This window comes from Fundulus heteroclitus, chromosome 11 (genome assembly GCF_011125445.2).
Source record: "Fundulus heteroclitus isolate FHET01 chromosome 11, MU-UCD_Fhet_4.1, whole genome shotgun sequence".
Taxonomy (NCBI): domain Eukaryota; kingdom Metazoa; phylum Chordata; class Actinopteri; order Cyprinodontiformes; family Fundulidae; genus Fundulus; species Fundulus heteroclitus.
Window position 1 is genome coordinate 28,078,370 of NC_046371.1, and position 27,084 is coordinate 28,105,453.

The window sequence follows — 27,084 nt, forward strand, 5'->3', positions numbered from 1 at the left end:
CGAGGACCCAATCAGCTTAACCTCATCCGCATCTTGCTCGTGGGAGAGGGGAGATTAAAATTGTTGCTTGGGGAGTGTTTTATTGCAGCCAAACCTAAAAAAGATTGCGCTAGATGCAACTGTGATGCTTTGGCGATCTGGAGAGGCATCTGTATTTATGTTTACCTGCTGCAGCTTTGCTTTCTGGGTGTTTATTTTTTTTGTTTTTGTTTAGATTTTTGGTTAAAATAGAATTAATTGATATCTAACTGCGTTCCTTCTCTGCCAGCACAGGCCTTAGAGTGTAAACAGTATCCACCCCTTACAGATTTAGAATGCTTTTGCCATTTTTTCACTTAAATATTTCAGATTTTCAAACTGATTTTAATATCAGACTAACAGAACCTCAGTACATCCAAAAAGCAGATTTAGTTTTTTGAAACATGTTCAAATCAACTTAGGTTAATGGGACAGCCACTTTTTCTCAGTTTGGACTAATAGCCTCAATATAGTGTTTGCAAAAACTGGCAATGAGGACCTTTGGGCCCCCTCTTCTTTGCAGAATTGATTTAATTCAACCATATTGGAGAGTTTTGTGAACATAGAAGGCCTGTTTAATTTCATGCCTCAGCATCTCAGTTGATTCAGGTCCAGACTTCCTTGGTGTTGTTTTGCGTCTTTGAGCCATTTAGATGACTTACTAGTGATCTTCTGATGATTTTTCTGCTGCATTGCCTAGATATGTTTGAGTTTAAGATTATGAAATCGTGGCTGAATTTATTTCAGGGGGGGCAAATTGCAGATAACCCAGGCCATCACACTACCAAAACCAGTGCACTCCAGTGCACCGTACTTTTACTGAAATGTTGTTTTAGCCAAATGTAATGGGATCCTCTTCTTTCAGTGTGTTTTCTTAAAAGTCTAGAGAATGATTAAGATGTTTTATGGAAAATGTGAACTGGGCCTCTGTGGTCTATTTAACAGCTGTGGCTTTAGCCTCCTCATAGTTGAATCCCACACACTATTAATTAAAGCAAGTTAGACTTGCAGCGGTTTAGATGTAGCCTCTTTTGTCATCTCCCGAATGAATCATCGATGCACATTTGGAATGATGTCGGTAGGTCAGCCACTCTTGGAAAAAGCATGGAACAGTGTTAAATCTTACCATTAGGGATAATCTCTAACTTGTGGTCAAAGGAGTCTCTGAGTATTACAGGTGGTCTTTTTAAACCTTTACCTTTTGTAATAGATATCAGTGTTGTAGCCTCCAATCTGTTCTTTAATCCCTTTAGATGGAGGTATGAGATGTTTTTTTCTGATTTTTTTTTATTTATTTTTTTTCCTTATTTTTTGTGTTTTGTTTCTTTTTCTTTTTTTCTAGCATACTTTATGTTGTCAGACAAATACTGTTTAAGTAATTTCTTGATTCTACAGGTCGGGCAGTAATCAGCCCAGGCAAAACTGACAGATAAATTGTCATCAATGACTGTTAATGCGTGGTTTAACAATTGGGTGTTTTGTTTTAGACAGGGCTAGATTAATTTGGAGGGCTATATTTTCCTTAGTAAATAAAATTAGCATTTGAAAACTGCTCACTTTAGGTGTTCTCTGTCTAGTCTTCAAATTGTTTGATTTGAAACTTTTGTGATAAAAAGCAAAAAAAAAAAAAAACAAACAACAAAAAACCGGATGAAATCTGTGATAGCGAAGCTAACTTTTCATGTGAAATCAAGAAAGTTGTTTTCAAGAAGGCATACAGGGGGAAAACATGAAGCACCGGGGTTAGGGTAGAGTGTTACTGTTCTCCGCTGTGTTTTCGAGTGAGGGCCAGAGTTTCTGTGGAAACACTGGCGAACAAAAGCCCCTCAGTGCTCACGGCGAACCTCTCCTAGTGTAATCTAGATGTAGTCTTTCAGGCTGAAGGCTCAAGCACGGAGTGAAAAAGCTGAGACAACAATGCAACTTCAGTACACACGAGCGAGTAGACGGACAGGACGAACAGAGACTCTGGGACTGGGTTCATGGTGTGCCTCTGTGTTGGATCTGTAAGCTCAAAGTCGCAGTGGGGCCAAGAAATACAGGGGGTCATGTTGAGTAAGCCAGGAGCAGGTGGACTCAGAGGGACAGGCTGTAATTGGTTCTTAGGAGCCAAACGTTTTCCCTCGCTCGCTGACTTTATTTCAGAACCAATTCCAGTGGTGGCGGAAAAGAGAAAAACCGCCTTGTACTGCTAATTTCGAAGGTTAGGCGATTGGTAGATCAGTAAAAAAAAAAAAAAAAAATGTTGCAGTGCCCTGTGATTATTCCTGCTGCTTCCACACACGGAGACATTGATGCTTCTGTACATGTGTGTCTTTACCCAGGCCGCGGAGGAGCTGTTGGAGTCCCTGGATTTGGAGAAGAGCAGCTACCACATGGGTCTGAGCAGGGTGAGTTAGGAAACAAACCGCTTTAATGTTTCTGAGCAAACCTTTGCTTTGAATCACTGCCAGTTTCTTTCCTCTTTAAACCCCAACAACAAAGCTGCAGCTATATATATATATATATATATATATATATATATATATATATATATATATATATATATATATATATATATATATATATATATATATATATATATATATATATATATTATGGGAATGACACTTTTTCTACTTCGTTCTTGGGAAGTGTGTCTTTCATTACACCTGTCCCTCTTTGAGGTTTGTTTGCCGTTCTTTTTATGGAGTGCTGCCAAGCCCCGTCCCTTCATCTCGCCCGTTTTTGTCAGGAGCTACCTAAGAGACTCTTCTTCTGTCACTGACAGCGAGAGCGTAATTCTCTCTTTTGTTTCTGGTCATTAGAGCAAACTCTTTCTACTCTTTTTGCGCCGTGAGTACAGGTACTCTCAGTAAACAGCGTGGAAAAGGAGGTCTAATCCCATCAGCTGGAAAGTAGCCATCAGACCCGAAATCAAAAGCAACAATGTCATAATATAAAACAAATGGCCCCACTCTTTTTTAAACGCATAAAAGAGGAAGGGTTTGGAGGCAGTCTTAACATCGGGCACACACAGTGGGGAAAAAAAAAAAAAAAAAAAAAAAAAAAAAGCTCAGTTGGCCATTCACAAAGCATTTCTTTGGCGTCATAGCAACCCGTCTCACTTGCATGCCAATTACGGCAGCCCCCCCAAAACAACCTTCCAGCAGTGGATTCAAAGCTCCGCGCAGGATAAAATCTGCCATTAGAGATAGCCGTGTGTGGAAGAACAGCTCAGCCACCCGCATTTTGCAAAGCACTGCATGCAGCTAATGATGAAAGGTAAATCGCTGCTCAAGCCCTTGAAGCGAATTGAAACGAAGCGTTGTCTGATGTAACCAAATGCATCATTCCTCCATAGATACTCACAGTTTACTATTAAAGCGGCTCAATTGTTCTCGCTAACAGACCACGCACTGATTTGTAATCTATAAAGCACTGTGCCACGTGGAAGGACCATAAAGATATTAATTTAAACACTGTTGCCATGGTATCTTTAATGCCTTTGCAGTACTTTATCCTTAGAAGTACAGAGGAGACTAGAGGCTAGTCTGTTTAACTGTGTTCTACCTTTGGCCTAGCTTATAAACAGACCATGCTGATTGTCCAAGATAATCACCTAATCTCAGCCTTATCACTCGGATAAGGCTCTCATGTCTGTGGATTACATCTTCTTCTTATTGATTTTTCTGGACTTCAGTACAGTTATTTCGTTTTTTAAGCTCACCTCTGTTTTGACTTTCTTGCTGTGCTTTGCATGAAAGCAGGGCGCTTCCCTCTAATTTTCTCGTGGCTAAAGTAAGCACCGGGTGATCTCTCAGTAACGTTTCCTCTGCGCTAACGTGCGTTTGTGTGACATTGTTTCTTGCTCCAGTTGTTTTTTAGAGCCGGCACTCTGTCTAAGCTGGAGGAACAGCGGGATGAGCAGACCAAGCGTAATCTGACCCTGTTCCAAGCGGCCTGCAGAGGTTACCTTGCACGACAGGCCTTCAAGAAGAGGAAGGTACCAATGGCATGACTTCTGAAATAGTTTATGTTTTTAATTAAGTTGATTTTAAAAGGCAAAATTGTGTATTACATTTGTAAAGAGAAGTCCGATTCATATTCAAGTGTAATTTGTTCCAAATTCAGTTGAAATCAGTCCAGTTCAAATGCAGACCTGACAAACGGGAAGAAACATCCAGCAGAACCAAAAACATAATGAATGGACTTCCGCTGTGACCGGCTGGGTACTAAGAGAACACACAGGGGTGACCTGTAAACATAAAAGCAGAGGACCAGGAGTACTTTCTAAGAGAAAACAAACAAACAAACAAGACAAGCGTATACAACGTTAGTACCTCTGTCACTAACTTCATCCACAAAAGAAGCACAGCTAAACATAGACCGTCTGAGGCAAGAGTACTTTTTTAGTAAAATTATAAAATGAAACATTTCAGTCTTAAGGAAGCCTGTTAGACAAAAGAAAACCCATTGAGTCAGTTTTCAAAATCGTCTAGAGGTATTTTAATATTTTCATTTGAATAAGTGTCTAATTTATTCCTTCCAAGGAGACAAGCATTTACTGGTTCACTTTGTTGCCTGCTAAAAAGAAAGTAACTGCATGCACACATTTACGTCCAAAAGTGAGTACATTAACAAAGTGAGTTTCTGCACAGGCAAAACGTTTGCCGTACTGTGGCTGAAGAATGTTCTGGAGGGCTATTTTAAGGACCCGTTTGGTCTGGACTTAGGGGTAGATCCTACCGGCTAGCCTGCAAATATTCAACTAATTACAAATAAGCACTCTAAATCTTTCCGCTCATAGCCGCGGACTCCTTGTGATCCATCCAATCATTTTTTTTCACAAGGCAAAGCCGTGGCCATTTTTATTGCGTGCCCCCAAGAATGCGCCCTTATCAGGCATGCTGCTGACTCACATAGCCTCCTGCTCCACCCCACTTCCATTTCTCCGCTGGCATGCGTGGTTCCATCTCTCTGGACTTAATGCATGTCCTCTTGTGATATATGGCGCCCCGCACTTCTCCATCTCTGTGATTACTATTTAAGTGAAAGTGCTGCTTCAGCCTGCTTGCGATGAACCAGCAGAAACCGAATCAATGCCGCTGCCCTCCATCAACATTGACAATCTGCGAGGGAGTAAATATCGCGTTTCACTTGTATGTGACGCTAGTAAGACTATTAAATGGGCAAATTCTTAATAAGATCAATCAGTGTTGCATAAATATCACTGAGCTTTCTTCTGTTTGTAATTTTTTTTTCACGTAAAACTGGGCATAAGGCGCTGTATTTCATCCAAGTTCAAAGGGTAAGATTTACAGTCTACGGCAGGCGAAGAGTCCAGCGTTTCACATTTTAAACATGATAAAAATAAACAGCAATGTAAGCGTCACAACTGCCAAGTAACAAGGTAATTACAGACTCTATTAGCAAAAAAAACCCAAATTCTTCTCTCCCCATCATGTCCCCTGTCAGCTGCTAATCTATCTGTAATAGAAAGATAAAACTTTTTTTTATCTTGGGTTCATTGATCTGAAAATCAATTTAGCTTGGCAAGGTAACGTGTTACACGAAGCCATGGACGTGATGATTTCTTCTGCCGATTCTGTCAATTTAGAGGTGCGCTTGCTTTTATGAACTTGGTGGAAAAATTTAACAAGTTTCTTAAAGAAGAAGTATCTGTGGATCCCTAAAAATAACGGAGCCACAGCTCACACACTGACGCAGTACTACGCCTACACTTTAGACTTTTAATTTAGCTGTTATTGAACCTTCAACATTTCCATTAGACAAATATCTGATACTGAAAATAATGCCTTCCAGCAGAGCTTATTTGACAAAAACCCCCCCCAAAAAACAAAAAAATATCTTTCTTTAAGCCAAAGTGCAAACTCATTTTTTTGTTGTTGCTTTTTTTTAACTACAAATGTGGTTGTACTGACTTTAGTAGTACTCTGGACAAATTTTGGAATCGACCTCAAGTGATTTTTGTGGTTGCAGCACATTGACCTTTGTTTCAAACAAAAAGTGCTCATGGAGAAGAGCATTGGAAAAAAGTTAGAATGTTTATTTTATGTTGATGGGTGACTGATAAATGCCCCTTTTTAAAAAAAAATAAAAAAAATGTGCTCAAACAAATTGCTGTAAAAACAAGAAATATTTACAATTTCAGCTTTCAGTTGACATTCAAAGTGTATTTGTTATGCCGTCCAAGAGTCCTGGTATGGTATGTAGTGATGAGGAGGAACAGGCCCCAGCAGCGGTTCAATTGGTTTAGAGTATCATTTTAAGCTCAAGGTGGCTTGCAAAAATAAATGGATAAATGAATAAAACTGTCGGCTTCAGAACCTCAGTGTGAACGGTTTGCAGTGATCACTTTAAAACAAACACATTTTGGATTGCACCTGGTTAAGACTATTGTGCCAAATGCCACAGAGCGGTGCACAAAGAAAACCCCTGTCAGCTGGTTCTGATGTTTTTCTCCTCCGCACTAGGGCAAAAACCATATATAGAAAAAATCTGCAGATGGTTTGGAAACATGGTCTCAGGAATCAAATAGTCATGAAAGCAGTAGTGAAAAACCTATATGTCCATTACTAGTGTAGCAGAGTGCCCATTTCTTAGGAAACAGTGATGAATGGGATAAAGTAATTGAACGGTTTCTACACATTTAAAGCTTTCCAAAGGTTGTGCAAATTCTGTAAATAGACACCTTTAAGATGTACAATATTACAAATGTGACTATAGTTGTGGATGTTTGGAGGAGCTAATCATGCAGAGTTCTTCAGTATAGGAACAGTTAGGTTTCATTTTTGAATTGTGAAGCTCTGCCTGAAGCCATGAGAGTGAAATGTCTCTGCTGGGCCTGAGATCACAGATAATGAAGCTGGTCCTTCATGCACAGACATTCTATAGTGATATTAGAGGGTTGCTCATGGTCATGGGAGGTGAAGCATCTGTACCACATGTTGCACCAGAGGTACTATACAGGACTGTGTCAGAAAATTAGAATATTGTGATAAAGTTCTTTATTTTCTGTAATGCAATTAAGAAACATGAAATGTCATACATTCTGGATTCATTACAAATCAACTGAAATATCACAAGCCTTTTATTGTTTTAATATCGCTGATTATGGCTTCCAGCTTAAGAAACCCAAATATCCTATCTCAAAATATAAGAATATTTCCTCAGACCAAGTAAAAAAAAAAAATTATAACAGCAAAACAAAATCAAACATTTGAAAATGTCCATTAATGCACTCAGTGCTTAGTTGGGAATCCTTTTGCACAGATTACTGCATCAATGCGGCGTGGCATGGAGGCAATCAGCCTGTGGCATTGCTGAGGTGTTATGGATGCCCAGGATGCTTCAATAGCGGCCTTTAGCTCATTTGCATTGTTGGCTCTGGTGTCTTTCAGCTTCTTCTTCACAATACCCCACAAATTCTCTATGGGGTTCAGGTCAGGGGAATTGGCAGGCCAATCAAGGACAGTAATGCCATGGTCAGTACACCAGTTACTGGTGGTTTTGGCACTGTGGGCAGGTGCCAGATCATGCTGGAAAATGAAATCATCATCTCCATAGAGCTTTTCAGCAGATGGAAGCATGTAGTGATCTAAAATCTCTTGGTACACAGCTGCATTTACTCTGGACTTGATGAAACACAGTGGACCAACACCAGCAGCTGACATGGCTCCCCAAACCATCGTTGACTGTGGGAACTTCACACTGGATTTCAAGCAACTTGGATTTTGCGCCTCTCCAGCCTTTATCCAGACTCTGGCGCCTTGACTACCAAATGACATACAAAACTTGCTTTCGTCTGAAAAGAGGACTTTGGACCACTCTGCAACTGTCCAGTGCTTCTTTTCCATAGCCCAAGTCAGACGCTTCTTCTGTTGTCTTGAGTTCAGAAGTGGCTTGACCATGGGAATACGGCTATTGTAGCCCATTTCCCGGACACGTCTTTGAACAGTGGCTTTTGATACTTGGACTCCAGCTTCAGTCCACTGTCTTTGAAGCTCCCCCAAATGCTGTTAAGGCTGCGGTCACCTCTCTTGGTTGTGCAGCGTTTCCTGCCACATTTCCCCCTTCCAACACACTTTTTGTGAATGTGCTTTGAAACTGCACTCTGTGAACAGCCTGCTCTTTGAGAAATTTCTTTTTGTGTCTTACCGTCCTGATGGAGGGTGTCAATTATGGTCTTCTGGACAGCAGTCAGATCAGCAGTCTTCCCCATACTTGTGATTTAGTTTACTGAACCAAGCTGAGTGTTTTTCAAGGCTCAGGAAACCCTTGCAGGTGTTTCGAGTTAATTAGATGATTCAAGTGATTAGTTGAATAGCCTACTAGTATACTTTTTCATGATATTCTAATATTTTGAGATAGGATATTTGGGTTTCTTAAGCTGTAAACCATAATCAGCGATATTAAAACAATAAAAGGCTTGCGATATTTCAGTTGATTTGTAATGAATCCAGAATGTATGACATTTCATGTTTTTTAATTGCATTACAGAAAATAAAAAACTTTATCACAATATTCAAATTTTCTGAGACAGTCATGTAATGTTTAAACTGAAGGATATAATAATCCCAAAATCTCACTCCAAGCTCAACTCAAAGTTGGCAACCCAACATTGCCGCCTTCCTCCTCTGAAGTTAGAACTTGTGTCTGAGAGCGATATCAGATCCAATTGAAGTGTGTTCCGTGTTCATGATCGAAACCCAGTCGGACTTGCTAATTGAAGTGTTAAATGAACAGACTGCGGTTGGTAAAAAAACAACCTGATAGCATTGGCTAATTAAACATGCTAAAGGGACAAATTCGCTTACATGTTTTACAACAGGGGTTCCAAAACTTTTCAGCCTGTGACCCCCCCAGGTGACAGTCCCAAAGACTGGCGACCCCCTTTTTGACGGATTTGATTTTTTCCCCGCTTTTTGTGTGGAAATTCTGAGAATAAAGTCATAATATTACAGGAATGGTGTTGTAAAATTACGAGCATAAAGTCATATTTTCATAAGAACTCCTACAAAATAAGTGCAGCCATCCCACTGCATTATAACGAGGAATGTTGTGTAAGGTATCTGGTAAAATTATACTTCAGTATCGTTTCACAAAGAAAGAAATACTAGATCAAAGCAAACGGACATCAAATCATCTCCTGGGGGGAACCTTTGTGTCTGTGTGAATGGTTTGGTCCTGCTTTTTGACATTTTTGTATAAGTAGTCCAGATAAGTCTGGCTGTCACATGGTTCAGTAGAGGCTATACTACAAATACTAGGATTGTTCTAAGGCAACAATGAGGCTTTCAGACAATATTCATCAAGATTAGTATTTTCTAGATCTGATCGGGTGTATTTTTTTTTTTGCTGATGTAGAGATGTTTGTCTAGTAAGAAAAGCATGACTGAGCCAAAGTAAAACAAGTTTAGATTTATTGCGTATTTATTTATATATTTATCTCGATCCGTGCCACCCCTGAGTGAGCAAGAATTGGATTTGCTGTGTTTCCGTGCAGACACATTCTGTCCGTCAGATTAAGTTGTTAATCTTTCAGTGTCTGTCCACTGTACTCTATATCCCTCCTGCAATTAAGCTGAGATGGGGGAAAAGGCTGTGAGTGCAGAAACCTCCTGCTAAGAGGAGGAGGAGGAGGAGGGGGAGGAAGCAGTGGGTGGAACAATCACGCTTTGCTCCTTGGTAATTTACCCTTCTGGATGTTAGTGGGGCTTTTTTTCCCCCCACCTTATTTGTACAGCTAAATATCACAGAGACATGCGGTCTCATTCACAAGGGAGAGACATGTTTATGTTGTTTCATTTCTCTTGACTCTATCCTCCATAACACCTGCTTCAGAACTTTTAAAATGGAAATGGTGGTATGGTGACTGGCATCATGACTACCATGGAGCTAAACTGCAGGATTACCATTTTCCCACTGAGTCACTGGGATTTTTCTTCCATTTGTCACTGTGAATGCAAACTCTCAAAGGTTTGACAAAGCCTGCTGTACAGGTGGTTCATATTTTTAGAAGCAAACCTTTTTCTTTTTTTTTTTTTTTTTACTTTGATCCAATATAAACTGTATTAGATAATTGCATATATTCGGCCTTCTTCATAAAGTTAGCGCTTTGAGTTGTCTTGTTATTGAAATAAACTTGCTTTGCCTACCCTTGCCTAGTTGAGCATCCTGAAAATAGGTTTTACTAATTGAAAAGGGAGCGCGAGGCACACTTTTGGGTTAACAGTCTTTTTGATGTTGTCTGTTGTGGCTAAATTCTTCAAGTCTAATTTCATAGTTTGAGATACACTTGGCTGGATCAACACCTTTCCCACTGCAAAAACGGAACCTAAAATAAGTAAAATGTTCTAATATTTACCTGCTCAAATCAAGGAGATTTGAGCAGGTAAATAAGATGATTTGCCAATGGAATAAGATTTTTGCACTTAAAATAGGAACAACTCATCTCCATCGTCTTATTTCAAGTGCAGGATGTCTAATTATCTTATTTTAGGGATCAAAATATTAATTCCATTGGCAAACAATCTTATTCACCTGCTCAAATCAAGGACAAATACATTAATTTTAAGAACATTTTACTTATTTTTAGATCCGTTTTTGCAGTGCCCATTTATCTTCAGAGTGAACTGACCAATGGCTCTTTTATTATTCTTTTAATTTATACAATGAAAGTTATGTTAACATATATTAATAATAAGAAATTGGAGCTAGAATATTTAAGTATATTTTCGAGCATCTTACAGGTAAGGAAGTACTGACATCTTTCTTAATTTTCTCCATTTCGTTATTCTTTACTATTAATAGTTTATTATTAACACTTTACTATTTATCATTATTACTTATCTACTATTATTTCTATCTTTGATCAATGTGGATTACAAGCATTAATCAATCTTATGTTCAGGTATTGCTTACTTTGAATTTCACTGGCGCATCTGAGTAAATAAAATGTCGTTGAAAAGTGAACTTCATAAATTTCCTTCAGAAAGTAGAACTTGAACATGATATCTGTTCATTACCAAGTGAGTTGAGCCATAATAGTCAAAATGAGGCAAAATAAACATTTGAAACAAACACATTGTCTGTTTAATAAATCAGTGTAAAATATGTGGCTAACTTTATGCACCGAGTTACTGAAATAAATTAGATCTTTGATAATATTCTAGTTTATTCAGAGCAGTGGCTTTTCTAAGGCATGCAAAGGCAGCTGTCCTTTGTCAGCAATTGCCAAGGAGGAACTAATTTATGGCTCTTATTGCCGTAAAAATGGTTTGGAAGAACATTTTCCAAGTTGTTCTCTTCCTTCTTATAATAAGGTTTTAATTTGCTGATGAATTTTAGATTTTGCTTTTATAGTTTTCTTTCAGGTAAAATGAGGTTTTTCAGATTTTGCAGATTGCGTAAAAAATATATATATATTTTTTTTCCACCTTCACCCATTTTCTTTCAATCAAATATATTTTCACTGCCAGGCTAGTATGTAATATCAAAGCATATATTCATATAAAACTCTTATCTACCAACATCAGGCTCTTAATTTAGACAAAAATCAGCATCTGCATGGTGTCGCATTGTAACTACCTATAAATATTATGAGCACAATTAATATTTTCTGGAATTGTCTTCAGGAGTTCACGGCTTACCGTCTGCTTGGCCTGAGGCAACTGTGGCTCAATAAATTTAGTCCATCTTTTGTTTTTCCTTTTAGTGTTTTTTCTTTTCAAAATTTTCAAGCCCTGCAATCAACACCTCTTTTATCTCTGTTTGGATCTGCTGTCTCATTAAACTCTGGGTTCTCCTTGTAATGTATGTTGAAATACATGATTACTTTTACACTCGAATACTTTCCATGTGGGAGATGAAAGAATTGATCCGCGTGTTGAGTCAGCGCATCAATTTCGAAGTTGTATCCCACTGCCAGCCTGGATTTGGCACTGGAAAGAAAGACAAACTGTTGCCGCTATCAAAGTTATATTACATTAGGCAGTCAATAAATCATTAACTCCTTAATACTACGTCTGTGAAGCAAAAATAAAAGTAGTTTTATATGGCACTGATGATTAAAAGCTCACTGAGCAATGGTTAATCAGACAGACATAGAGTAATTGCAGCATTATACACAAAATCGCTGTCCATGCACTCTAGATTCGTAAAGATGAATCATCAGAATATGAAGGGCTGTTTATTAACATTTGCAGTAAGCTGAGCCAAATCCAAAGTTACATTCATTTATTCAGACCTGGTGTTTAAGATCAAAGGGTCTTAGCTGCCAATTTGCAATGCAGGATTGGATGGCTAAATGATGATTTACCGTACTTTTAGGAAAATATTAGATCCACAGCTAAGGCCGGAGCATTTCGCTGAGCACATCTAAATTTAGGATTAAAAGGTCCTAACAGCTAGGATGAAGCGCAGGATTCATTCTAAGAGCAGCTGCTGTGTAAATTATAATTTAACTGGAAAACTCTGACCCTCCCCGTGACAGCTCACCTGTCAAAGCTGTCGAAAACTACAGACTGGGATTTAGTGTCGGGGTCAGACCGATTATGCTGCTTTGCCCAGAATGATCAATACTTATTAACAGCGGTGCCGAGGCTGGATCTGTTAGGTAAACCTGAGCCGATCGACTGCTGGAAGCCGCTGAAAGCAAATGCGGCTCCTATTAGAAAGTTGGACTGGTTGATCACGGTTAATAAGTTGTCAAGCACAGTCCTGTCTGTCTGCCACGAGGGGCGTTTTAATATGAAACCCGTGTTCTCTGTGTTAATGTCAGTGTTAAAGGATATAATATAAAAGCAAAAAGAAAAAAGGCAATACATACAATAATGTTTGTAAAAGTTCAGTAATTTAAGGTGCATCATTTTAACAGCGTTTAACCGGCTCAAGGCAGAAAGCTATGCAACAGTCAGGTGGTTCTTTTACATTTTTTACTGCCTGTCTAATGGCAGCTCTTCAAAAGGTTCATAAAGAGGATGAAAGCTGAGAGAAAGGTCTGTGCGTGGTTGCTGCAACAGCTCCAAAACGAGATCCTGGACAGGGTAGGTTCCCGCTGATGGTCCTCTAGTCTCCCCTCGCCATCCTAGACATGTCCCTCCTGGCTGCCATATCGTAGCTGTTAACCACGTCGGGGAAATACACGCTATGGTCTCTTTAGGATTTTATATCTCGGTTTAACACAAAGTCTTGATTATGTCATAGTTGTAAGGTCAATCTTATATGTAATTCTGGAAAATGTTAATCCTCTAAAGAAACTATAAAAAGCCTTTGAGGACTCATAAGGAAAGGTGAATGTCGGGTCTTCCAGTTTTGTCATCATAGAAAAAGTTCATTTTAAGCAAGACCTACAACAAATAAAACACCAGTACAGTTCTCAAAGATAAAAATAGGTATTAATAGTGTTTTTTTTAAAAAAGTACTGATGGAGGGAAGAATGATTTTATTTAAGATTAGATTTAAATTTAAGACCTAACTAAATGTAATTTAAGATGCATTATGGAAAATCTGACTATTTCTATTATTAATTAATGAGTATTTATTCATTTAAAGATGTCTCCACTCTATAAGAATATGGAACCGGTCCATGCTTGTATAGGAGTTATATTTTCCCGAATACAAAAAAAAAAAATAGTAATTTCATTTTACACATGTTAATCTAGGTATCCAGGTCCAGCATCCATATTCTTAATCTAATCATGTGGAGACAGAGGAGACTTTTTGTGGTGCTGACAGATTATAACATAAAAATGTATGTATTTTATGCGTTTGGTCCTGTCGAGTCAATAGTCTGTACAGTGTGTTCACGAAGTATGGACTGCCGGAAAATCAAGACTGAAACAGATTTTTCTTCCCTCTCCACACCTTTTTGTTATGCATTGCTCAAGCCGCTGCAGCATGCAAAATTTATTCCTATTCATCTGATGCAAATATGTTAGATACAGTTTCTCCTTGCAATAATATTGTGAAGGGCATTTTTTTGAATTGATTTTCATCCTGTTTATATTATTCTTGATTCAATTAGTCGCCACCACCGTTGAGGGGCTGATAAACAGCCTTGGTGGCTTATTGAACTGATTTCCATCTCCCCTCCTTTGCCCTGTGAATATTTATAGAGCATCCTGCTGTTGAATGTTTGAATAATTATTGCATAATATCCTTTTGCACCCTTCCCTTTTACCTTGATATCACTCGAGGGGGGAAAAACCGATAGGGCTTTATTGCCTCTTGTGCCGTTTGAAGTGTCCAATCTTAGAAGTTGGTTTAGATGGCAATTTGCCTCCGGAATGGTTACCGACGAGCGTTGGTAAAGCCACTCAGACACTTTCTGCTTGATGTGTATGGGTGTGACAGGAAGCCCCAATTTTCTTTGATTTATATTTCCTGACATGTTAACCTTGTGAAGCCGTGCCAAGCCCATGTGACAAAAATGACAAAACCACATTTTGTTCTTTCTCTTTTTTTCCCCCCCACTCATTCAGCTGTCTCCTCAAGGGGACATCCTGACATTTTTAAAGTCTGTCATTTTGCCTCAGCAGGCACTTACTGTATTGGGATTTTTGTCCTTCAGGTACCCTACAATTTTTTTTCCCCCCACATAGTTTTGCATCAAATCAGCACCACATGCATGTCAGTGCTTGCAAATAAAATTGTGTTGATGCATTTGACAGAAGCTTTTATCCAAAGCAACTTACAAATGAGGATATAATAGTGCAGTTAACAATTAGCTACTTAGAAAGACAACTGTTGTCATGATCTGTCAAAGATGACAGGGGTGAGAGTGTCTAAAAAAAAACAAGTGCAGCTGTAGGGGGAAGTACAGGAGAGAGTGCAATAGAGCGGGGGGTAGAGAATTATCAGGTAGGTGCTAAGGTATTACTCAGAGTAGTTATTTGATCAGTTTTTTTAATTTTAATTTTAAAAGGTCTCCAAATTTGTAGAGGACTGTATCTGCTTTAGATTGTTATGATGATTTTTGTTCCTATTTGTTTTTTGTATATGCAGTGCCAGATAAAGACTGATTGGGATCCTAAGCCCTCTTGCAGAAAAGACCACCAACAGCACCACCTGGTTTAGTTTCCTGTATTGCGAATTTAAAACGTATTTGGGTTAAATTGTAGGCCAGCAATGAATTCCCTAAATTGACTGCTTGCCCTTCTTATCAGTAAGTTTGCATTGGCTTTCAGTATCAGTAGCAATACAATTTCACTCTTCCAACATCACTATTGAACCATAACATGTTTTGTATGTTTCTATACAGTCCATTTGTCAAATCTGTAGAATGGTAAAGCAATTCACATGTTAACTATCTGATGAAGAAATTATTTTAAATCTGCTATTTTGAAAAGCAGGAGAACAGATTTATAAGTTGGCTTGTTGATACGATTGACCGCAAAAAACAATAAAAACAAAATGTGATATTGAGATTTATTGCCCATTCACAGTCATATTTTGCATTTTAGGTACATAAGCAGACAGTTTTGATATCGTTAAACCTTATAACATAAGCACCCTCGATAATGGAGGGTCGGCAACACTGCTGCCTACAACATCAAATCAAACACACGCTATATATTAGTGAATAGATGCTTATTGCGTATCCACTCAACTGAGAGAGGCTTGTCTAAAGGGTAGAAACAGCATTTTCTACACAAACAATGCCTAGTTACAACATTAAAGCAGTACTGTGCAAGTTTTGACCCAATTATTAGCTTAATTAAGATTTAGTAAATAATTTTTCAGGTCAATATGCAGCGCTCGGCATTTATAGATGCTCTGTGCAGGCTGCCCTTCTCAAAAACTTGACTATGTAACTGAAGAGGGTCGGCTCCATCGACCCATTCAGGTTACGGCAGTCTGAGATCAGACTCCCATAACCTGCGCTTAGGAATTATAAAGCATCCCTCAATCCTTTCTTTGACATGATGTATAAGCATAGCCAGTTCATGGAAATTAATATCTGCAGAGAGGAGAGCGCACACTTTGTAGTTCTTTCTTGGAAGGCTGTAGGCCCGGTTTTGACTAGAATCATCCATGTGCGTTCCCGTTGAGTAATGACGTTGAAGGCTGTCTGAAATCAGCACAGCAGTCCTAAGCTCCTTTCCTCCCCACTGTTGACCTCATGAAAGGTCAAGGAACAGGAGCAAGGACAGGACAGGATAGATTGCATATCTCCTAGCTAGGAGCTATCTAGGAGCTAGGAGATATGGGGCGACGTCGCACAAGAGTTAGGGAGGTCATCCTGTCATTAACAGGTTGCCGGTTCAATCCCCCACTCTGACTGTCTCAGTCATTGTGTCCTTGTGCAAGACACTTCACCCGCATTGCCTGCTGGTGGTGGTCAGAGGCCCAGTAGCACCGTTGTATAGCAGCCTCGCCTCTCAGTCTGCCCCAGGGCAGCTGTGGCTGCTAACATAGCTCCCCACCGTCAGTGTGTGAATATGTGTCTGTATGGTTGAATGAGTGATTGTAGTGTAAAGCGCTTTGGGGTCGTCGGACTTGATAAAGCGCTGTACAAGTACAAGCCATTTACTATAATCAGAAGATTTTGGCTGCAACCCATGACTTCTCAATCTGCTGGTCCAAAGTGATCTGCTTTCAGATTTCAAAACACGGAGGGAGACCGTTTCATTTTGCAACAGTGCAGTGTTGCCATTGGCCTTCATGGGCGCTAAACCTGGGACAGGTCTACCGACCATAGTGGCTAAAAGTTACACGGCGCTGCTTTAAGTAGCTTAAGGGAATGTTGAAACATAAAAAGACAAGGCTGCATATCCAGATACTGAAACACAATCCTACTCACACAGCAACTTTTTTTTTACATCTTGTGAGAACAATGTTGTGCAAGAACAAGATGTTTTTCACTGTTGAGGAGATACTATATTGTTGATATGTTGGCAGCTGATAGTGGTGCCAGGCTGTGTTCTGTCAACTCATCCTCAGACAAGGAGGACTTGCTGTGTGCAAATTGGGATACCAGCAATCCTCATTATGAAATTCCACAATCATGAAGGGAATTCTGCTGAACCCTTCTGATTGATTCTGTATGAAATTACTGATGCGTCTAAATATTATTCATTTAGTTAATGTAGTTTATGCTCAAACCTGTCAGATGAGGCCTGTTCAGATGAGGTCCTCCGCACACAGCTGTTTTGTTGGGAATTCAAGTGATAAATGTCCTCAAACCTCATATGTACTTCAACTGAATCGTATAATATTTACTTAAGACTTTTATTGCACACTGTTTCCACGGATAGTGGTTCTAATCCCTTTTTGGGTCAGTTTACTCCTATAAAATATGACAGATTATGCCCTATGATCAAACTACAATAATCCTAGGTGACCTCCTGCTAGTAGATATTATTTAATGCAGTTACATAACAATTTTTCCCCCCAAGTAAACTATAATAAGATTATAGAAAATTACATCTTCGGGCACAAAACGTCCCCAAGATGGCAGACGGGTCCCAACAAAGCTAAAAAAGGTTGGAAATAGTGAAGGCATGAACTACAGCATATCCAGCAACCAGATATTGTATATAGTGTGAGAAATAGTGGCCCCCCGCTGGCCTGTAAGCCCTAAATAGCGGCTTAACTTTCTTTTTTGCCTTGGGCTGGCTCTGAATGTATGCCCTTTAGATTTTTAAGCCAGAGATCACTCATTGCATGCTTGTACTGGGTGTCTAACGCAGACATTCGCAGGGTTGCATACACATGCCTGGCGCTGAGGGGGAGTAGCATGTGTTTTGTTTCTTAATCTTGGTTCACAATTGTGACTCTCATCACACAGTCATACAGTTGTCACACCGTCTTAATTTGATATGAGAACCAGAATGATTATCCACGGTGCTCATTGAGCCTAATCTTTTGTTTGTTTCCTATTCTTTTTAGACTAAATATGACAAGTGAAACCTGCTTAAATCTTCTGCCAAAGAATTGCTGCATTTTGTTGCACGTTAAAGCTTTCACTGTGTGACAAATCCTAATTGGTTATAGAGAGTACCTTCAGGGCAAAACGTACCTGATGCTGCGAATTGTGTTGCTCTAATTGGGTTTGCCCATAATCTGCCGCTGCTAGAGAGCCTCATGCATAAGCAGCATGGAAATCGTGTAATACTTGGAATGAGCTGCCGACATGTTTGATTTAATTAATCAAAAATTAGCTCCCAGCCTTGGAACGCACTCTGCGGAAACTCTCCAGAGGAGGCAGGCAAGTCCTGGGATAACTGCTTGGCTATAAACAGGCAATCAAACACATTAAAGATGCAGTGTTTTTCGAAATTTGGGTTCAACAGTATTGAGGATGAGATGAGTTAGATGAGTTTTGTAATGTGTTTGCTCCTCTGCATATCCCCCCCCCCCTCCCCGTTATTTATCTATAGCAGTTCTTTTTCCACAATTAAATCTTTAAGAATGTGTGTGAAAACAGTATTGATTCCCCTTAACTTTTTTATTCATATTACAACCACGAAAGAGAGTGTATTTTATAAGGACGTTTCGTTGACAGAGTAACACAAAAAAAGTTTTTTTTAAACAGATAAAATCTCAACTTTGGCTCTTTTACTCTACACTACAAAAACGGAACTAAAAATAAGTCAAATTTTCTTGAACTTAGCGTATTTGTCCTAGATTTGAGCAGGTAAATAAGAGGATCTGCCAATAGAATTAGTATTTTGATCCCTAAAATAAGATAATTAGATATCCTGCACTTGAAATAAGATGCTAGAGGTGAGTTGTTTCTACTTTAAGTGCAAAATCTTATTCCATTGGCAAATCATCCTATTTGTGTGCTCAAATCAAGGACAAATACACTCAGTTTAAGAAAATTCAACTTATTTTTAGTTTTGTTTTTGCAGTGTACCCCTAAAACTCCCAGACACAATCAAGTTGCTTTAGAGGTCACTGATGTAGTTAATGGAGAGTCACTTTTCTGGGTCAGGTTTACAAAAAATAGCTGATTTGTGAAGAGCTCAGATGTTTACACGTAATAAAACAAAATCCCAAGTTTTAGCTGTCTCTCAGAACACATTTTAATCTCGGTATAAGTGAAAAACTACAAAACAACAAAAAAACATGGCTGTCCAATTAAACTGACTGTTCAGGCAAGGGAAGCTTTAATCAGAGAAAAGGCCAAGAGCTCCATTGTCGCTCTGGAGGAGCTTTAGAGATCTGCATCTCAGGTGATGTAGTCTGTAGACGGGACAGTAGTTTGGAAAAACCCGCAAATCTGGCCTTTGTGGAAGAGTGACAACAAGAAATTCATTTTTACAAGAGATCCTTCATGAGCCCCGCACAGTAAATATGTATAAAAAAGTCCTCTGGTAACATGGGACCGAAGCTGAACCTTTTTGTCCGACGCGCAAAAAGCATTAGGGGTAGCAGGAAATGGACACCTTGAACACACCATATCCACGGTGAAACATTTGGATGGCAGCATCATTTTGTGAGGAGGTTTTTTTTCCCCAGCAGGGACATGAAAGCCAGTCAGGGTTTATGGGAAAATTGATGGAGAAATCCTAAAATGGAAAAAAACTGTTTCAGCGAGACGACGCATATAATGGATTGGCTTGGATCAAATCGTGTTACAGGGTCCCAGTCAATCTGCCATTTTAAAATCAGCACTTAAACGTCCTGTTTTCTGGAGGTTTCCATTCAATGACTGACGTTTAACTATTAACTATTTACCATTTTAACTGTTTTGCATAGATGAATTGGGCAAAGATCTAAGATTTTTAAATGGTCAAAGCAGGTAAGGGACGTACCCTAAATACTTTACCGTAAATACTGTTGTAACTACAGTAAAAGGTTGTTCTTTATAGTGGAGGGCCGAATACAATGACACATCACACTTTTCAATTTCTATTTATGGAAAAACATGACAACCATTGTCCACTTAACAATTATGGGGTGGTTTTGGGTTGGTCTGTCACACAGGCACAACTTAAAGCCTTGAAATTTGTGTTTGTAACTCAATAAAATGGGCTGGATACATTTCAGAGCAATGATGCAGAGTTTGTTGCGTCACAGCACGATTTTTCATATTGAGCTGTGAGTAAGGGGGTTATCGCGCTAATACCAGTGTCCCAGTCTGTTCAGCTCTATTTTTATCCACTGCAACAAATGCTTACAATCAAGTTGGCCAGTCTCTGTGGTAACTGCCTCTCCGTGTGTGTTCAGATCCAGGACCTTGCAATCAGGTGCATTCAGAAAAACATCCAGAAGAATCGTGGCGTAAAGGGCTGGCCGTGGTGGAAGCTCTTCACCACAGTTCAGCCACTCATTAAAGTCCAGCTCACCGAGGAGCAGATGCGAAGCAAAGACGTGAGCAGACCTCTCTATCTATCGCATCCACCACCTTCAACCTTATTAGTTTGGCTTAAAATACACAGCCCCCCATTTCGCCTTTTTAAGCTGCATCACCCTGCATGGCTTACCCGAGTAACGTCATAATTCACAATTTACCTGTAACCTAACATGTAAAAATCTACTGCTGCAATCTGTGCTCCAGGACGAGATACAGCAGCAGAAATCGAAGCTCGAGAGGGTGGAGAAAGAACGAAATGAATTGAGACTGAACACGGATCGATTGGAGAGCAGGGTGGGTCTCTCTGTCTTTGTCACGGCTTTCTGGGAGGATGGTGTTTGAGAATTGGTGGTGGAGTCTTGGCGCCCTTTCATTCTGGTTGAAAAATTGATCGGCGGACTAGCATAGGAGTCTTCGTGAATACGTTTCAGCGTTCCCCCTCACGGTGTGTACGTGTCTTCTTGTGTGCGAACAGATTGCAGAGTTGCTGGCAGAGCTCGCCGACGAGAGGAGCACCAGCGAATCAGCTTCCCAGCTGCTGGAAACTGAGACTTCAGAGAGACTCCACCTGGAGAGGGATATGAAGGACCTACAGGCACATACACACAAAAAGCGTGAAATTGCACCAACTATTTGAAAGACAGTCCGTGTCATCCTTCCTAACTTATGCTTGTTAAATCCCGACTTCATTGCTTGCCTTCCAGGTTAAGTTTGATGCCATGAAAAAACAAATGGAGTCACAGGAAATGGAGCTCATGGAAGCGCGCCTCGCAAAGGCTTCAGAGCTCAACGGCGAGCTAGACGACGACGATGATTCGGGTCAGTTGAGCTTGAAACTTTGAGGATTTCACATGCGGTCAGGGTCCTCTTTGCCAACACGCTCGGAGCTCTTTAAACATTTATTTCAAATGTCCTAATTAATTGTACTTTTTGACACCGGCAGCAGCTTGACTAAGCCTCCCTAATGGGCATGTCGGCTCAGGTCGGCGGCATAAATACTGAATCGCAGTTTGAAAATTTCCCGCACAGTAATTGTAGCTGCAGGAATGAGCTGCTTTGCTGGACTATTGCAGCAGGAAACAGGGCAGTCAGACTTTTTTCTTCTTTTTTTTTTTTTTTTTTTTTTTTGCACAGTCCTGGTAAGAATATTTTCACAGTTTTGGATTTATGGCTTGCGGATTAAGATGTTCACTCCCAGGCATACAACTAATGGCCACTGATTGGTGTCCCCCTCCCTCCCCATAACCATTCCCCAAGAAAATGGAGCGCCTGCTGAGAGCTTATTGTCTACGGGGCTTTATTCCCCCCCGCAATACTGCCCCCTTCAACCCACCTCAGCAGACAAGCCATTACAGAGCATATCAGAATTCTTAGATGAATGAGAAAGTAATCGTTGGGATCAGAGCTGGTGGCCCTGCAAGTTGTCATTATGCTATATATATGCTAATGAGCAGCACTGATGGAGGAGCCCGTGTTGGTATGTGAAGGAGAAATGGACAGCCTCAGAAATGATAAGGCTTGGAAATGAACCCGAACCTGAATGGCTGCCCGGCCGCTGTTTTAGTTCTGATAGCCTGTGACAGCTTCAGAATTAGGGTCGGCACAGAACTGCGGAAAGTGCCACTTAGACGTGTCCTTCTCTTACAGCCATTGTTGTGAGCTCAGAATTCTTACCTGAGGTTTATTCAAGATTAGGGCTGAAACGCGGAGGCTGCTTTGTAGCTTCCTGTGGAATTTTCTGACCCCGTGAGGTCATGTTTTGATGAAAGAAGTTTTATTTCCTGAAAGATTATATTATGTCGGTCCCTGAATGTGATAACCATCTGAGCCAGTACAGTGCACTCGATAATCCACAGCATCCATCAAATCTGAGTTTTTCTGAGCTGCCTTTTCGCTCTGTAATCCCGCTAGGGCCCGCGCTAAAGGCGGGAGACGGCCAAATTGTCACAAAGATGTTTTCTCTGCCTTTTTTCTCCAGGAGGCGAGTGGCGGATAAAATACAATCGAGCCATTCGGGAAATGGACTTCACCAAAAAGAAACTCCAGCAAGAGTTTGATGACAAGCTGGACACCGAGCAGCAGAACAAAAGACAAGTGGAGAGAAAGGCAAGAAAGAAAGATGAAGTTATTTAAAAATTTATACTCCCTTTTACATAGTTTTTTTTAATCTTTTGTTTCAAGCCTGTCTCATTCCAGATCAAAAGCAAACTTATTGTTTGACTGAAAGATGTTTTATACCTAAATCTGCCAGGGGTACGGACAATTTTGGGCTAAGTTGTATAATTTATAAAATGCAGCTCTTTACCTTAACGCTACGATTTCCAAGAGCCTTCCAACCCAGCATGTTCACTGTTTTCCCTTGATTTTTTATTTAAATTTTTTTTTTGGGGGGGGCTTCTTTTTGAAGGGTTGCTAAGATTTTTCTTCCACTTAGCTTTTTATTGATATTACAGAATACAGCTTTATATGAAGAGTCACCTTCTGTCTCTCTTAATCTTTAGCTTATTTATCCATCTTTCTGTCTCTTTTTATGTTTGTGTCTTTTTTATGTCTCTTCATAAATGGTTATGTTTTTAAGGCTACCTGCCTCTACTTGTTGATTTGAAGGAAAATCTCTTCAAATCTAGATCTGCCAGAGTTTAGAATATTTTTTTATTCAATTTTAATTTTATTACATTTGGGATCTGTTTCTGATCCATTCATGGGGTCGAGGTAGTGACATAAATGTGTTTTCCAAGAATAATGCAGCCATCTTATTTCATAGATGGATGCAGGAAGGTGGATTTTTGTTTCCATTGGAAAGACTTTTGGTGATTTGCGACAATCAAAGCAAATGGTATTTATGTAGGACATCTGAAAATGACCGTGGAGCCGTTTACTTGTTGAGAACGTGCTGTATTGTTCTTTAATGTTTATAATAATCGAGTACAAGCAGACGTCATCATCCTAATATTTTTATTAGGCAAACGTTCCCGTTATATTGACGTAATCGGGGGTCCACGTGAAATAAAACGTGTCGCGTTTATCCCGTTGTATCCCGCGTTTGCTTGACTATCGCAGAAGGAAACATTACAGTTAAACATTTTTGCACACAAGCGATACGAATGCTGACTACTCGATCATTTAAGCATTTACTGTTTTGATGACTGCCCCATCAGAACAGGCAGGGCTCTTCGATTCCGAGCCTCGAGGTCCGGTGTCCTGCACCTTTTAGATGTGTCCCTGGTTCAACACACCTAAATGAAATGCTGAATTAGCTCCTTAGCATGCAGTCAGGTTCTCCAGAGTCCTCCTAATGACCTGATTATTTGACTCAGGTGTGTTGGACCAGGAACACATCTAAAAGCTGTAGGACACCGGACCTCGAGGCCCGGAATTGAAGATCCCTGGTACGGCGACGTCTGCGCGGCTAGTAGACGCTCAGTTCTACCGTTTCCGAGTTTTTTTGTTTTTTTTGTTTTAGTGCCGCTATTCTCAGAAACTAGGTGCGTTTACAAAACACAAATATGTTTACCAAGGCAAATAAAAATATGTTGCAACTTAGCGTGCGTGTTCTGTCTCCTGGCGGTAGTGTGAGTTTACCTGCCTGCGAACCCAGGTGACTTTGAGCTGAAAGTAGGAGCGATGACTTAGCTTAGGAGACACACCTGGGTGTGCTGTGCACAAAACGCGAGCCCCGCGGGCGTTTTACCCTTGATAGTCGAGCGCACCTATTGGCTTAATTTCTTGTGACAATTTCCTACATTTCCCACAGCGGGCACCCACCGCACCTGTCTAGCAGTACGGCAGAGAGTGGGCGTGACGCCGCAGGCGGTCGCGACGCCCTTGGAGCAGCTCGGCGTATCAGCTCTGTGTCACATAGAAAACAGTTCCATGTGAAGACTTCTTCCCGCTGAGCTCTGTAAAATTGAGCTGTGCGTGTACCTGTCTGCGGACCCATGTCCGCCTTGTGAGAGCCTGGAGACAGAAATGGCTAACCCAGGATATAATCTGGTGCTATTTAGAAAGGCTAATATCAATAAAATTAACCACAAACACCTACAGACGTATAATAATTTACAACATGCCGTGACCTGGGAGGGGGGGGGGGGGATAACACTGATTTTCTATAACAGACTCAGATTGAAAGCCTAAAAGGATAGAGCAGATTAACTTTGCTGCACTCTGGTTAGCCTTCCCTTTATCTACTGAAAATCGTGCTCTCGCCCACTCAAGCGCCTAAATAAATCTCTGGCATGCCATAGAAAATAGTTTCCTAGCTTCTTTCATCTCTTTACTACCACAACCTTACATTTAAAAACCTCTCTGAGACCTACAATAGATAACATTGAGCCTTCTTTGCTTTTTAATAGCTTCTACCCTTAAAAGCATTTTTTTAAAGCCTGATTTGGTGGTGCTTATTATTGGGTATTTACTATTCAGAAAAACTCCTTTCAAACCTAGAGGTACGGTCCGGAACTACTTCAGTTCAGAGTGTAGCCCGTGTTTACTTCCTGAGCCAATCATATGAGAGTTCTCATGGTTCTCAAAACAGTGCAGCATTTGGTATTTTATCTCGGCAAAAGAGCGGCAGCCTGCAAACATGGAAGCCAGTAAGAGAAGTGGAACAGAAATAAAACAAAATTTAACATCATAAACATATCCTGTGTAAGTAAGAAAAAAATCCCAACAGCAATACACCTTTTAAAAATGGCATATCAGATTGTTGTGATTGGCCAGCTGCTGTACTGATTTGAGCCATAAGGTGTCAGTATTACTTATAGCTCCTTTAAAACAAGTTGTTTTACATTCCGAATATATAATGCATACATTTTCCAAGTTTTAACTTTGTGGCAGGTTTGGTTCAAAATGTCTGCAACCATATCTGCTGCTGCTGAGCAGTATAAAACGTCTATCTTTCCATCATCAAGTGCAGTTCTAACAAAATGATATCAACATGTTTGCATCTTTGACGAAATACTGGGTTCTTTGACAAAGCTATTGCGCCTTGATTGTCCTCAAATGTTGTCACTGTACTTGCGGTCTTTGTCCATTCCACTCAAAAACTGTACAAGATACAAACGTTCTTGTGTTGTGGCTGCCAATATCTTCTGCTTCGCATGTAGATAGAACCATAGTTTGCTGTTTCTTTGGACTTCCATGAGATAACAGGTCCCTTTTTATTAAGGCTAAAACAATAACCTGAAATGGTTCTCCTGTCACTCTGATCAGTTGCCCAGTCTGGATATATGCCATTAGCTGAAGTTTCTCCTCACTCCTCTTGAAGCATAAACTCCTGTCCATTGTCCATAAAGTATCTCAACACGTTTTGCTGTTATCAAATTACACTGAGCCAATGCTACCATTGAATGAATGAACCACATAGCTTGGTATGTTTGTGGTGTTGAATTTACCAACTTTATCACCACCCTCGCACTTTTTGATTTGCATGTTGCAGTCGGAGTTGTTGGCGAAGTAAGTTTGAAATGTTCCGAATAGCAGACTTGGCTCGGACCAACACTTGCTCCATGTAGCTCATCACTAGCTTCTGTGTGTGCTCTGCGTGATGACGCAACCAACGATGCAAACATAGAATTGAACCGACTAAATCGCTGTAACTTTGCTGTGTATGATATTAATAAAATAAATAAATAAATGACTGGATCGGAATGCTGGATCGGCGTCATTCCTCCGATAGTCGATCCAGCTAAATTGTCAATATCGGAGCCCATATCCGTACAGGTATCGGATCGGTGCAACTCTATTCACAACTGGCCTTTGACCAATCAGCGCCAGTCAAGCCTCAAATCATCCAATCTCAGCCTCCAGCCAATTTATGGCTGCATCTCTATTTAAATAGTATTAATGTAACGTTAGTGATATGTATTGTGCTGTTAAAAGAGAATAATAGAGATATGTTTGCTCGTTTGTGTGTGTGTGTGTGTGTGTGTGCTTGCTGCAGCTGGCTGATTTGCAGACAGATAATGAGGATCTGCAGCGCTCTGTGCACCAGCTGAAGAAGAAGTGCCAGAAGCTGACTGCCGAGCTGCAGGACACCAAGCTTCATCTGGAGGGCCTGCAGAGCCGCAACCACGATTTGGAGAAAAAACAGAGGAAGTCAGTTTCAAACGTGCTTCGCCTCTTCCGTCTTTTTAATTACAAACACACATCACAGAGAATTTCAAGCTCTGTTTTTTTTTTTTTTTTTTTTTTTTCCCTGGGATAGCCCAACACGCCGCATTATGCTCAAGTTTTCTGTAATTCAAATAGTGGCTGGGATGGTCTGTAATCTGCAGAATTGCATTAGTGGAGAAAATGACTTAGACTTTAAGCACTTAAGAAGCTATCGCTGTGGCATAATGTGATCTCTCCCCTGTGGCTAATTGAAGATGCTCTGTGGGTGAAATTATTTTCAGCTGCACTTCAGAGGGAAATACAGGGAATTACGACGAGCTGTCAGCAGGAAACACTTAGCTGTTAAGTTCACTAACAATAAGTGTTTCTGCCTCAGACAGTTGTAGAAAAACATTTTGGAGAATACTGAAAGCCAGGGCAATTTTTTTTGGCCCAAAGAAGGGGATAAAAGGGAGGTGTTAGACAAGAGAGATAAAGTTAAATGCGTATATGTGGTTGTGGATATCGTTTGTCGACAAATGGGAATGTTTTACAGAGCTGGCTCTCTGTGCACTGACTCACCATGCCATCAGTTTCATCTAAATAGATTAATAGCAAGAATTATATCTCAAGACTAATATGTAAAAGGATTTTATAGTATGTTT

The 27,084-nt window shown here is 40.1% G+C and overlaps 1 protein-coding gene across 1 annotated transcript in view; it reads left to right on the top strand.

Annotated features, from left to right (window-relative positions):
• The window catches only part of LOC105927773 (unconventional myosin-XVIIIa), a 94,703-nt gene that overhangs the window by 38,280 nt on the left and 29,339 nt on the right, over window positions 1-27,084 (top strand). Inside the window, 8 exon segments of the mRNA XM_036143332.1 lie at window positions 2,343-2,408; window positions 3,875-4,003; window positions 20,200-20,343; window positions 20,531-20,620; window positions 20,802-20,921; window positions 21,031-21,145; window positions 22,305-22,432; window positions 26,268-26,422. Coding sequence (XP_035999225.1) covers window positions 2,343-2,408; window positions 3,875-4,003; window positions 20,200-20,343; window positions 20,531-20,620; window positions 20,802-20,921; window positions 21,031-21,145; window positions 22,305-22,432; window positions 26,268-26,422 — 947 coding nt within the window.